This window comes from Stegostoma tigrinum, chromosome 5, assembly GCF_030684315.1.
Source record: "Stegostoma tigrinum isolate sSteTig4 chromosome 5, sSteTig4.hap1, whole genome shotgun sequence".
Taxonomy (NCBI): domain Eukaryota; kingdom Metazoa; phylum Chordata; class Chondrichthyes; order Orectolobiformes; family Stegostomatidae; genus Stegostoma; species Stegostoma tigrinum.
Window position 1 is genome coordinate 30697212 of NC_081358.1, and position 14142 is coordinate 30711353.

Genomic DNA, 14142 nt, shown 5'->3' on the forward strand with positions numbered 1-14142 from the left:
ATAATAAAACTTTATTCATCATTCAGATCCCCATCTAATGAAAGGCAAAGGATAGGTAGAGGCTGAATTTTAAAATGTAACCTCCCTTTCAGAAGACAAAATGATCCAATCCCCAGTTATTATTTGTATTTGCATGGACGTATAAGCATATGTTAAAAAAATCATACGTTTTAACACAATTTTGTGTTTTTTCATTTATTTCTTAAATTTAAGAGTTCATAATAAACCTTATCAATAAGGTAAGAAATTCAGGCATGAAAGTAGTTGTGATTCTTCACTGAGGTTGAGTGTCTTCACAGGAAAATGTTATGTTATTCTTTTTGCTGTTTAAGATAATATAATTTCAAATTATTAACAATGCATATTTAGTCTTTTCTTATTCTTTTGGTTAAAAACATTTGTTATTTTCTTAAAAGTACCTTGACAGCCTCTTGGGAACATGTTCTCAGTGACTGACCAGAATGATAAACAAATTACACAAATAAAACTAATGGTCTATTAAGCCAAGTGTCAATCTGGGATCTGACTTGTACAATAGAACCATCAACAGGGATCACGACACAGTCATGTCTGAAATCACATCCGGAGGAAATCTCTGTACTGTTTAATGTAATAGTCCTGATGAGCAGGAACAAACATTTTAACGAAGCATTGCAGCTCTGAATACATCTTGTCGATAGTTTATTGGTCACACTGTTGTGATTGGTAACTCTGAAGTTATTGTCATTGCCAGTTTAAATTAAAGTAGATTTTAAAAAGCAAACGGAGAAAGGAAAGGAGTCTTACCAGTTAGGGAATAGAAGTAGTAATTCGCATGTATATAGCAGTGTACAAGTGGCCACAGAAGTTAAAAGGATGAATGTCAAAGTGAAGCTTAATTTTCCCATGGATAAGATTCTTCTAGAATTATCGATCTATTTCAGAGATGCTCACTTCATGCATTTTAGGTATCAGCGAATAAATTATAAATTATCATACATTTATACATCATAAGAGCTATATATAACTGCACATCACTTTAAAATTTGAACCAAAATACCTAAGAAGTTACAGACTGTTTTCTGCCTGCAGGTGGATTTCTGGCAGCCCAGCAGTATTCTTTCTGTTAAACCTGGTGTTCTTGTAGATATACATGTGCCCAGAAACTGGTCTGAAAGATTCTTTCAGTCACTTCTACAAACTGGAATTGACTTTAAGTAAGTTTACAATTTATCTTTTAAACCTGCACATTCCTCTTTGGTACTTTTATTTCATTTCAACATTGCGAACATCAAACTCAGTAACATAATAACTGAATAACATATTTTGTACTTGTCAGCTTTAGGATTTGCTCTGGTAGGGCGGGTTAATTTACTCTCACATTTACCCCAATGTGGCTTTGTAATCAAAAACCAAGGATTGACCAGTCTGGTTTGTCCCTTCTTGGAATATCTCTCATTTCCCATGGAACACTGATGAAATTCTGATCGTACTGGAGGGGAGATGGTGCACAATACCGTAGACCTATTATTCACTAGCAAAGTCGAAAGTACCCAATGTCCACACACTTTACTCCCATTTCTACTAAACTGTTCTATCCCATCTTCTTGCTCGTCCCCATAATAGTTGACACTGTTCATGGTTCATTCCGCTCTTTTTATCTCTTCATGGGATGTGGGTATCAAATTGCCTTTGAAATGGGTGGCTTGCTACGCCCTTTTAGAGAGTAGGTAGGAGTCATCCACATTGCTGTGAGTTTGGAGTCACATAGATAGGCCAGGCCAGGTAAGTTCAGAAGATTTTCTTCCCTCAAAGACAATTAATGAACCACAAAGGTTCTAATGACAATTGACAGCAGTTCAATGAATGCTATTGGACTAACTATTCTGGATGTTTATTGGATTCATATTTCACCATTTGCCATGGTGGGGTTCTAACCCATGTCCATACAGCATTAGCCTAGGACCCTGAATTGCCATGAGCATGATGGCATCACTTCTTCCACTACTGACCCTGTCCTTTCATAATTGTTATTAGCACAAACTCTATGAAAAATAATCCTCAGCCCTCTCTATCCATGCCAACTACTGCGCCATCTTCAACTTCACTTTCCTTTCCGAAGCTCTTCAGGGTGCATTCTGCAACTCCACATTTGAATCCGATTTCCAATTGAGTTTTCTCCCACTGTACAGCACTGGAATAGTTGCAAACAGTCAGTCACAAGTGAGATCCTATGATTGTCATTTTGGTTTTGTTCTGTACGCTGCTTCTTCTGCCTGCAGTCTATACCAAAGTTTACTGCACACCCATTTTTCTCAAATGCCTTAAATTCTCCATTTAGTGGAACAGCTCTTAGTTGGTCCAGATCTACCAGAACCTTTCGGTCACCTCTCCTAATGTTTTTGCTTTCAGCATTGTGTTCATTTTTGTTCATAGTGTTAGAAGTTACCTCTGCTAGTTTAGTGGTGACAATACCAGAAGAACTAGATTTCATACACGTAAGTACAAAATGGCAACTAATGCAAAAATCATTTAGACAGCATTCCATATAGCATTCCATAATACAATTCCATGATTTTGTATTTATAATTTTAAAATGTTTAATTTTCTGATGTTTATCAGTTTAGAAAACTAAGAGACTACAGAGCAGTATCTGGATTTATTTAGGCAAAGCCATTTTTTAAAAGTGTCATGGTGGTTTAAGAAAAATAAAACTTCTAAAACACAGTTGAGTTCAGTGGGTTACAGGCAACCACATTCATCAGTGCATCAGCCAGTGCGTCAGAGCAACAAAAGTGGCATTGGGAACGCCAGTGTTGCAGTGAAGGGTCTTTTCTATATGACTCTATGATGATATAGCAGAGTGAAGGTCAACAAATAGAATGACACAAAGAGTCTGCAGAGAGATACAGACAGGTCAATCAAGTGGGGATAAAACTTGGCAGATGGAAAATAGTGTAGAAAAATGTGAGCTTATACACATTAGCACGAAGAATAGAGGTGCTGACTATTATTTAAATGGAGAAAGACTGCAGAAAGCCACAGAACAGAAGATTTGGCAGTCCCTGTGCAGAAATCACAAAAATCTAGCACCCAAGTTCAGTGGGCAGTAGGGAAGGCAATGAAATGATTACCTTTATTTCAAAAGGAATGGAATATAAAAGGCAGGGGGAGGTGTTTGCTAAAACTATACAAGGCATTAGTCAGACCACAGCTGGAATACTGTGAACAGTTTTAGGCCCCCCATCTAAGGAAAGATATATTGGCATTAGAGGCAGGTCAGAGAAAGTTCACTAGGCTGATCACAGGTATGGAGGAACCGTTGTATGAGTAGGTTGGGCAGAATACTAATTGGAATTTAGAAGATTGAGAAGTGATTTTGGTGAAACACGTAAGATTCTTAGGGGACTAAACCAGGTAGATTCTGGAAGATGGCATCTCCCTGTGGGAGAGTTGAAGACCAAAGGGTATGATCTCAGAATAAGGGACTGCACATTTGAGAGAAAGCTGAGGAGTAATTTCTTCTTGCCGGAGTTGTAAATCACAGAAACGAAATCATTAATTATATTCAAATCTGGGATGGATAGTTTTTTTTTGGTCATTAAGAGAATTGAGGGTTACGGGGAAAAGGCAGGAAAGTGGAGGTAAGGAATATCAGATCAGCTATGATCTCAATAAATAACGGAGTTAGGTTGAATAGTCTATGTCTACTCCTACAACTTGAGGCTGGAAAAGGAATCTCCAAAACTACCCCTCCCTCAGTGATGGAGGAGCCCAGTTCATTAGTGCAAAAGATAACACAGAAGCATCTGAAACAACTTTCAGCCAGGAATGCCAAAAAGATGACCATCTTAGCCACCTCCAGAGATTTCTAATGTCACAGATGCCAATTTTCAGCCAATTAAATTCACTCCACATGAAATCAAGAAACAATTGGCAGCACTGGATACAGCAAAGGCTCTGGCCCCAACAAAACTCTGACAACTAAATTGTGCTCCAAGTTTGCTGCCCTCCCTAGAAAAGCTCTTCCAGTACAGGTACAATGTTGGCGTCTACCCGACATTATGGCAAATTGCGCAGGTATGTCCTGTACACACAATAAAAGGACAAATCCAATCTGGCCAATCACTGCCCCATCAGTGTACTCTCAATCATCAGTAAAGTGATCAAGGGTGTCATCAACAGTGCTATCAAGCAGCACCTGCTCAGCAATAATCTGCGCAGGGATGCCCAGTTTGGGTTTTGCCAGGGCCACTCAGTTCCTAAACTCATTACAGCCTTGGTTCATACAAGGACAAAAGAGCTGAATTCCAGAGGTGAAGGGAGAGTGACAGCCCTCAACATTAAGGCCGCATTCTACCACATGTGGCATCGTGAAATCAGTAAGTATCGCAGGCAAAATCTCCACTGGCTGGTATCTTACCTGGCATATAGGAAGATGGTTGTAGTTGTTGGTGGTCAGTCATCTCAACTCCAGGACATCTCTGCGAGAGTTTCTCAAGGTAGTGTCCTCAGCTCGACCTTTATCATAAAGTCAGAATTGGCAATGTTGACTGGAGATTGCTCAACATTCAGCCCCATCCATGACTGCTCATCTCCTGAGGCAGCCAGTGTCAAAATGCAGAACGACCTGGACAATATCCAGGCTTTGGTTGTCAAGTAACATTTATGCCATTTACTAAGTGCAAGAGAGGATCTGACCATCAGCCTCGACATTTAATGGGTTTACCTTTGCTGAATCTGTCACTGAATGTCCCACTGTCAAGCTCCTGGGAATTACCATGAAACAGAAACAAAAGTGCACCAGTTGTAGAAATACTGTGGCTACAAGAGGGGTAGAATCCTGCAGTGAGAACTCATCTCCCAACTCCTCAAAGCCTGTCTGCAAGGCACAAGTCAGGACTGTGAAGGAATACTCTCCACTTGCCCAAATGGGTATAGCTCCAAAAACACTCAAGAAGCATGACACCATCCAGGACATAGTAGTCCATTTGATTGGCACCCAGCCAACACCTTCAACATTCATTGCCTTCAATACCCATGTACAATGACATCAGGCTGTTACCATATATAAGATACACTGCTGTAATTCATTAGCTCATTTGACAGCACCTTCAAATTCCATACCTCTACCACCTAAAAGAACGTGGACTACGACAGAGGCATCAGAATGCACCACCTACAAGTCACACACCACCCTGACTAGGATTGGTATCGCAATTCCTTCATTTAACCTGTGTCAAAATCCTGGAACCCTCTAACAATGTCCCTAGGTGTTCCTGTACCCCAAGGACAGCCGGAGCTCCTAAAGGCAGCTTCCCACCAACCTCTCTGTAGCAGTTAGGGATGGGCAATAAATGTTGGCCTGATCAGTAGCGCCACATCCCATGTACAAGTGAAGAAAAAGGGACCTTCTGTTATTACAGACCAGTCTTCTACCTTTCATTGATTGGGATGAAGCCGATGACAAAATAGAGTCATAGAGTTGTAGAGTTGTACAGCATGTAAACAGACCCTTCAGTCCAACTCCTCCATGCCAACATCCTACATTAATCCAATCCCATTTGCCAGCATTTGGTCCATATCCCTGTAAACCTTTCCCATTCATGTACCCATCTAGGTGCTTTTTAAATGTTGTAATTGTACCCGCCTCCACCACTTCCTCTGGCAGCTCATTCCATACACACACCACCGTCTGCAGGAAAAGGTTACCTTGCAGGCCCCTTTTAAATCTTTCCCCTCTCCCATTAAACCTGTGACCTTTAGTTTTGGACTCCCGCTACTCTGGGGAAAACACCCTGTCTATTCACCCTATCTACGCCCAATTTCTATGAGGTCACCCCTCAGCTTCTGAAGCTCTGGAGAAAATAACCCCAGCCTATTCAGCCTGTCCCGAAAGCTCAAACCCTCCAACCCTGGCAAGATCCTTGTCAATCTTTTCGGAACCCTTTCAAGTTTCACAATATCCTTCCTATAGCAGGGAGACCAGAATTGAATGCAGTATTCCAAACCAGTATCCACAACATGACCACCTAATGCCTATACCCAATGCATTGACCAATAAAGGCAAGTCTACGAAATATCGTCTTCACTTTCCTAACTACCTATGATTCCACTTTTAAAGAATTATGAACCTGCACTCCAAGGCCTCTTTGTTCAGCAACACTCCCCAGGACCTTACCATTAAGTGTATAAGTCCTGCTCTGTATGACAACAATAAGTTACAAACCGTACATGGTCAAGAACAGAATCAGGGTTAATAGTCCTCAAGCCAAAGACCTACTACTCATCAAAATCTGAAGAGCACATGCTCTGGAAGAACAGTGAATCCTTCAGGTTACTTGAATTTATACAATCAGACACTTGTAAAGGGAAGAGCGGAAGATGTAATGTACGAAACATATGAATGCATACATTTTAATAATGGGAAAACACCTGGTTGAAAGGTGGAGATTTTTTATATGCTCATGATTCTTCGAGTTTTAATATTGAAGTCTGCAGTAAGCTCCATTGAACTTAATACTGTAGGGACTCAAATGGAGAAAATGCAGAACAACTCGGGGCTCTTGAAGAGGACAGACCTGTTACTTTAGGTCTCGTAATAGTCTTAGTAACAATATCTATGTTCTTGCAGCTTGCATCTGGTTGTTTAGCTCAGTTGGCTGGATGGCTGGTCTTTGATGTCGAGTGACCCTAACAATGTGGGTTGTATTCTGGCCCTGGCTGACCTTTCCCTTGAAGGGCTGTCGAACTCTCAGCCACCTGCATGAGGTGTGATGGCTCTTAGGTTAAACTACCACCAGCCATCTCTCTCTAATGAGAAAGTGAGATTGTGGTGACTTGAATTTTACCTTTTACTTGATTGCTATCGAGTTTAAGGCAACAGCCTCTTCACATTATAGTGGTTTTGCTCCGCCATTTTATACCAGGCAGACCCTTTCAGTCCAAGTAGAAAAGGAAATGGTGACAGCAACGTACCCACCCACACATTGACTATGTCTGCCACTGCATGGCCACATATGGCCAAACTCCACCATTCTCTTAAGGTGAGAGCTCCAAAGACCTTCCCCATCTCTGGAAGGGTTGAGGTACCTCCTTTGGGGTAATGAGGGTGGTGGGGAGATGGGGCTGTGCCCTCTGCTCAGCAGTGGCACCCACACCATTAAGATCACACTAGCTCCTTAATGCCTCCCAGCTTGGCACACCAAACATCTCCCATGCCCATCCCTAGTGCACATGATCCATTTGTATTCAAAACCCTGGGACTTTCCTGAGCCTGGTGGCAATTTTTGATCTTTGTGGGTCCCAGCAGGACACAACCAATCAGTCAAGGGTGGGACTTCCTGCCAGTGAGGAGTGGAATTCTAACTCTGCCTCTTCAGGACACTTGGAAGTTTTCTCAAGTTAGTTTGTTTGTGCCTGACTTCTCAAACGGGACAGCGATCAAAATAGCTTCTTGCTTCGGCAACCTCCTGACATCTAGACAATGTGTCCAGTTCACACATGAGGTGTTTTCTGTATTTTGTGTACATTAGCTAATAAATTAAATGAAATAATCTTTGCCTGCCTGAGCGACAGTCAGTCCTGCTCTATTCCTACACCATTCTACAAGGAGGAACATGGGCCTTGCATCGACTGATGTCATTTTTTAAAATCATTCATGAGATGTGAGAATTGCTAGACAGGACAGCATTTATTACCCATCCAACTTTCTCTTCAAAAGGTGATGGTAGGATGACTTCTTAAACCATTGCAGTACCTTACTGTGGTAGAAGTAACTGGTTTGGAAGGTGATGGTAAAGGAGCCTTGGTGAGTTGTTGGCGTGCATTGTGAAGATCTTTTATTCATTCACAAGAGAAAGGGCATTGCTGACCAGGCAGCACTTATTGCCCATCGCTAATTGCCCAGAGGGCAATGAAGAGTCAACCATGTTGCCGTGGGTCTAGGGTCACATATAGGCCAGACCTGGTAAGGATGGCAGTTTCCTTCCCTAAAGGAAGATTGTAAGGGTGAAGTTGTCATGGGCATGCCACATCATAGGGCTGTTCTGTTCATAGAGAGAGATGATTGGTAGTGGCTTACCTCAGGCAAGGAGAGAGGTTGAGAAGGAGAGTCCTGCATGGTGACCTCAGCTGGTATGGGAATTGAACCCAAGTGTTGACATCACTCTGCATTACAAACCAGGTGTCTGGCCAACCAAGCTGCCTAATCCCCTTGTGAAGGCTGTAGGCATAGCGAACACAATGTCTAGTGGTGCAAGAGGGCTAGCATAGTGTCTGGGTGGTGCAAGGAGCAAATGTTTAAGGTGGTGAATGGGGTGCCATACAAGCAGGTTGCTTTGTGGCTTGTGATATTGTGCGCCGTGAATGTTGTAGAGGTACCTGTCCAGGCAAGTGGAGGCTCCTCTCAGACTGATGTTGTCATGTTCATGACCATGGAGTTGGGTTGGAAAGTTTGTAATATGATGCAGAGCTTCCCAGTTTAACTAGGAAGCTCTTCTCTAACCTCCATATGGCAGCAGCATTTCCAGCTGGTGGCAGGTTATGCCTGTTGTAGAATCACCAGCACTTTGCATTTGGATTGTAACTGTGTGGGAAATTGGGAAAAAAAACAGCAGGGAGGAAATGCCCCACCATCAAGAATGTCACGTCACTAACAAAATTTCATCCTTTGTGTTTCAAAGTATGATTGTTTCAAATTTCTAGGAACCACAACACATAAAGTTGCCAACATGCATATATAGTTGTGAATATAACTTGACATAATCAAATTGGAAATCTTTTATTTGGTCTCACCTTCTCTGGCATCCTTAGTTCATCACAGCACTATAGATTCACAAGATTTCACTCCAGTATCTCCCCAGCTTCATTTTTAAATAGCAGCACCAGGATTTACAATCCAAGCTTGTGCTGGTGAAAAATTCAGTTCCAATTTAATAAGATGGTGTGAGATTTCAGCTGTGTCACAGCCTGGCACAAGTCTGTCCAATTGCATTCCCAACAATCAACAAAATCTAGTCAGTAATATTTCTGTAATGTTGTATTATGCCATTCAGATAGAGGTTCTGAATTCACTAAAGTTGTACCAAAATAATGATATTCACCATTGTTCATGAGTAAGTTTCTGGCTAACAAATACGGGTCAGTAATTGTAACTTCAGTGATGGGGAAGCTTCTACATACAATAGATCAATAAATCAAGACATGGTGTAGGAGCAAATGGTAGGTGCAGGCATAGTTACAATGTTTAAAAGACATTTGGATAAATACATGAGTGGAAAGGTTTGGAAGGTAATGGGCCAGGAGCGAGCAAGTCGGACAAGTCTAGTTTGGGATTATATTCACGTGCACTGGTTGGACCGGAGGGTGCGTTTCTGTGTCGTATGACTGCATGTGTTAGTTCCTTGGGCAACGATAGATGAATTGAAGAAAGTTAGCATGATTTCTTAAGGGAAAATCATGCTTCACTAACCTGCTAGGGTGTTTTTAAGAGGTAACAGAAGGTGTTGATGGAGTATAAGTGAACTTCCAAAACACATCTAATACAGTGCCACACAACAGACTTGTGAGTGACCCTGTAGCACGTGGAATAAAAGAGGCAGCAACAAAATGGAAATGTAATTGGCTGAGAAACAAGAAACTGGGTGTTATAGTTAAAGATTGTTTTTCAGACTGAAGAAAGCAATCATAGTAGGATTCCCCACATGTTAGTGTTAGAACTCCTGCTCTTCCTGATGTATATTAACAACCTAATCCTTCATGCGCAGAACACAGTTTTGAAATTTGTAGGTGACACAAAATCTGGCAGTATTGTGGACCCCCTCTCTGTTTCCTGCCCATGAGCCAATTCTCCATCTGTGCCTGTCACCAAATCCATGTGACATAGTTACACTGCATTAGACACTCTTTAGCATTAACTCTCTCAGAACCCTATTTAAAAAAGGGCACTCCGAGCTGGAGCTTATAGCCTCAAAAGAGATGGACAATGAGCATAACCTCAACAATTCAAGAAAAGGGGGCAGTCACTTTCTCCTGTCTGAAATAGTTCCTTGGGCAAATAATTAATGATTTATATGCCTCTGAGGTTGTTTGCATTTTGCCCGAGCAGTTTTCCTATCTGCCTCAGCAGTGCTATCTCTCTTGGTGCAGCTGCCAAGGCTGTAGGGCTGGCAGTATTGGGAATACACTGGAGGTGGCTAAATAGGAAACTACTGGTGTTGTCACAAAGTATGGGCCACGGCGGCCCTATGACCTATGAGATCCAAACATTGGGACCACAAGAGCTATGGGAAAGCTCTGCCCATTGTGTGAGGGGGGAAAATGCATTGAAACTATATGTAGTGTGGGGAGGAAGGTGAGAAAGTGAGAATATGCCAATCTATGAAATAACCTACTGGTCTGCTTAGTCTGTCTCACAGTGGGGATGCCATATACATCACAATATATCCAGGCCCAATCCACTTTAAACCATTTAATCTCCAGGCAGAAGAGAGGGGTTAAAACAAATTAAAAGTCAAAGCCAATCGTGGAATAGATAAATTTAAAAATGCTTTTAATTAAGCTTTTGAAACGAGTTCAGGAAATTATATTGATTCTGATTTATATTGGAGGAAGAGAATTATGAAGAGAAACCAAAAGTAAGCAGTGATCAGAAAATAAGAATTCTATGTAGGTAAATTTGTGTATGGGTGAAGGATGACTGCACATTAATGTTTTTATTTGTACTAAATATTTGGGTAATTCCAATCATCATGAGCTAAATTTACATATTTTTCACCATAGAAAGTATCAGTGATGTTCCCCAATTAAGCTTTGCCAATGTAATTATCAAAGAGTTAAACGACCATCATTCTATTTTAGTCTCTGTTTTTATCCATCTATTTGCAATTAGAAAATTCATCAAATTTCACACATTGCTCATCTGAGCTAGGTGCTGTGCTGCACACATTTTGTTGTACATTTTGTGCCAGATAGCAGTTAATTTCGACCTTCTGTTAAATTTCTTGCAGATTGACTTCTGTCCCTTGCCTTGAATCCTGTTTGTCTCGTCAATTTTGCTTGCTTGGTGATCTTATTTGCTATATTCAAAAGTTAGTACTGTATAAAGTCATTATTCATTGGGAGTCAATTATCATCCACATTGAAGACACATAATTTTTTTTCTAACATCAAAAGATCATTCATTTTGGTTATACATGTTAAAATAATATCTGTTGTAGAATAATGGTGGCCTTAAGAACAATCTGAAAATATTACTAACATTTCCAGCACACTTGGCACATGCTTGTGTATGAAGTCTTAGATTCACTATCGTTTAAATTCTTTCTAAAAATTAAATAATTTTACTAAAATTTAATAGTCAGCCAACGTTGAACTGCAATAATTACCAGATTTCAAGGAACACTAAAAAGGCTTGCCATTAATATGGAGTTTAATTCTGACACAAATTTGACCCATTTGTCATATAAGAAAAATCAGAATTACATTGAAAGATGAGCCTTGACCAACAGATAACATTTCTGCCCCAAGCCAGAAGATGGTTTGGTCCTGACTCAAGACACTGTTGGCAGATAACATCATAGATAATAGAAGGCTGAAGGTTGAGGGGGTAACTGATAGAGTAGTATCAGATTATGAGGGGTATGCTCAGGGTGGATAGAAATCAGCTGTTCCCTTTAGTTGAAGGATCAATAACAAGGGGGCATAATTTTAAAGTGAAAGGCAGGAGGTTTTGAAGGGATTTGGGGTAAGTTTTTTTTCACTTAGAGATTGATGGGGATCAGGAATGCATTGCCTAGGAGGGTAGTTGAAACAAGAAACTTCACAACCTTGAAAAGTGCTTGGATGAGCACTTGAAGAGGATGGTTACATGTTGGTCACATTCCTGTTGGCCTGAAGTCACATGTAGGCTAGACTGCATAAGTTTCCTTGGCAGTTTCCTTCCTTAAGGATATTAGTGAATGAGATGAGCTTTTCCCAGCTATCAATAATGGTTTCATGATCATCATCAGAATCTTAATTCAAGATTTTTGTTAAATTTGATTTCCACCATCTGCTATGGTGGGTTTCAAACATGAGCATCCAAAACATTAACTGGGTCTCTGGACTAGTAGTCTAGTGATAATGCCTGTAAGCCATTCCCTCTCTGCAATTGGACATTATAGTCCAACTGCAGTCTAACAAATATTTTAAAGAAGTTCCAGGTAACTTTGTTGTCTTTGTATTTGTTTTTTATTCATTCGAGGGACATTGGCATCACTGGTTGGCCAGCACTTATTGGTCATCCCAAATTCTTAAGGAGGTGGTGATGATCTGCCTTCTTGAACTGCGGCCCATCTGCTGCAGGTAGTTGCACAATGGGCATAGGGAGAGAATTCGAGGATTTTTGCCTGATACACTTATACTTGTAAAGCTTGTGGTGATAGAAGTGGAGTGGTGACCCCACACTGTAACCTGAAAATTCTTCTCATCAGGAATTATGGCTCAAGGTAAGAAACTGTCCACAGGAGGAAGAACTTCAGCACAGAAACAACCCAGGCATTTAATCGGTCAATTTAGAGCAGTGAACAAATAAAGAAGAATTACTTGCATAGAGTTACAATCAGAGGCAAGGAAAAATAAGACATTGAATTAAAATTTTTATGATTATGGAGACACAAGTGTACAAGTTTATAACTCCTTATTGCTCATGCATTATAAGTTGCTTTTGAATTAAATAACTTGGAGTTTCTCTTTTAGCTTTGTTGTGGAAGTGCCAGTATTGGACTGGGGTGGACAACGTCAGAAGTCACACGACACCAGGTTATAGACCAACAGGTTTATTCAAAGTCATAAGCTTTGACTACACTCCAAAAGCTTGAGATTTCAAATAAACCTGTTGGACTATAACCTGGTGTTGTGTGACTTCTGACTCTTTTACCTTGAGAAGTGAAAAGGTGCTTGTAGTATTGTAATTGTTTCTTAATAGGAGTCTTCTAGCACACCAATAGCAAGGAGGAAGAGCAGTAAACAGTATTGCTGCTCCTTCTTAGGCAGTCCACTGGAATTAAAGATGACCTGTGTCCACTGTTCAATGTATGATCTGCAGACTGTGCTACATGCTTGGAAGTTCTAGTCAAGGTGCTTGGAGGTTTTTGAGTGCTCTCTAATGCATTGACTTTATCTTCCATTGCATAATCGGGTGTAGGTGTTCGGCAAAGCGGTGCTGTATTGGCGCCGCCTCGTGCTCCCACAAGGAGCTCGAACAGTTCATCCACTTCACCAACACCTTCCAACCCAACCTCAAGTTCACCTGGACCATCTCCAACACATCCCTCATCTTCCTGGACCCCTCTGTCTCCATCTTGGGCAACCACTTAGAAACCGATATCCATTTCAAGCCCACCAACCCCCACAGCTACCTTGAATACACCTCCTCCCACCCACCTTCCTGAAAAAATGCCATTCACTATTCCCAATTCCTTCGCCTCCACTGCATCTGCTCCCAGGATGAAGCATTCCACTCCTGCACATCTCAGATGTCGTCGTTTTTCAAGGACCGCAACTTCCCCCCTCCACCTGCAGTGGCCAAGAACGCCCTCGACCATGCCTCCCACATTTTCCACAACTCATCCCTCACACCCCATCCCCGCAATAACAACCAAAAAAGAATCCCCCTCATCCTCACATATCACCGCACCAACCTCCAGATTCAACGCATCATCCTCTGACATTTCCTCCATCTGCAATCCAATCCCACCACCAAAGGCATTTTTCCCTCCCCACCCTTGTCTGCTTTCCGGAGGGACCACTCTTCCTGTGACTCCCCTGTCCACTACACACTCCTCTCCAGCTCCACCACACCCATCACTTTTCCCTGCAAACGCAGGAAGTGCTACACCTGCTCCTATACCTCCCCCCACACTCCCATTCCAGGCCCCAAGAAGACTTTCCACATCAAGCAGATGTTCACCTGCACATCTGCTAATGTGGTATACTGTATCCGCTGTTCCCGTTGTGGCCTCCTCCTCATCAGGAAAACCAAGTGGAGGCTTGGGGACCGCTTTGCAGAACACTTACGCTCGGTTCGCAAAAGGCAACTGTACCTTCCAGTTGCAAACCATTTCACCTCCCCCTCCCATTCCTTAGATGACATGTCCATCCTGGGCCTCCTGTAGTGCCACA

General features: G+C 41.6%; 1 protein-coding gene across 3 annotated transcripts in view; it reads left to right on the forward strand.

Annotated features, from left to right (window-relative positions):
* cpa6 (carboxypeptidase A6) overlaps positions 1 to 14142 on the forward strand; it is a 75433-nt gene that overhangs the window by 18148 nt on the left and 43143 nt on the right. For all 3 annotated transcript variants that reach the window (XR_007247415.2, XM_048529645.2, XM_048529646.2), the window contains exon 3: positions 1072 to 1196. Coding sequence is in view for 2 of the 3 variants with exons in the window: in XM_048529645.2 (XP_048385602.1) it covers positions 1072 to 1196 (125 nt within the window). In the remaining variant the exon portion in view is untranslated. The remainder of the gene's footprint in view (positions 1 to 1071; positions 1197 to 14142) is intronic.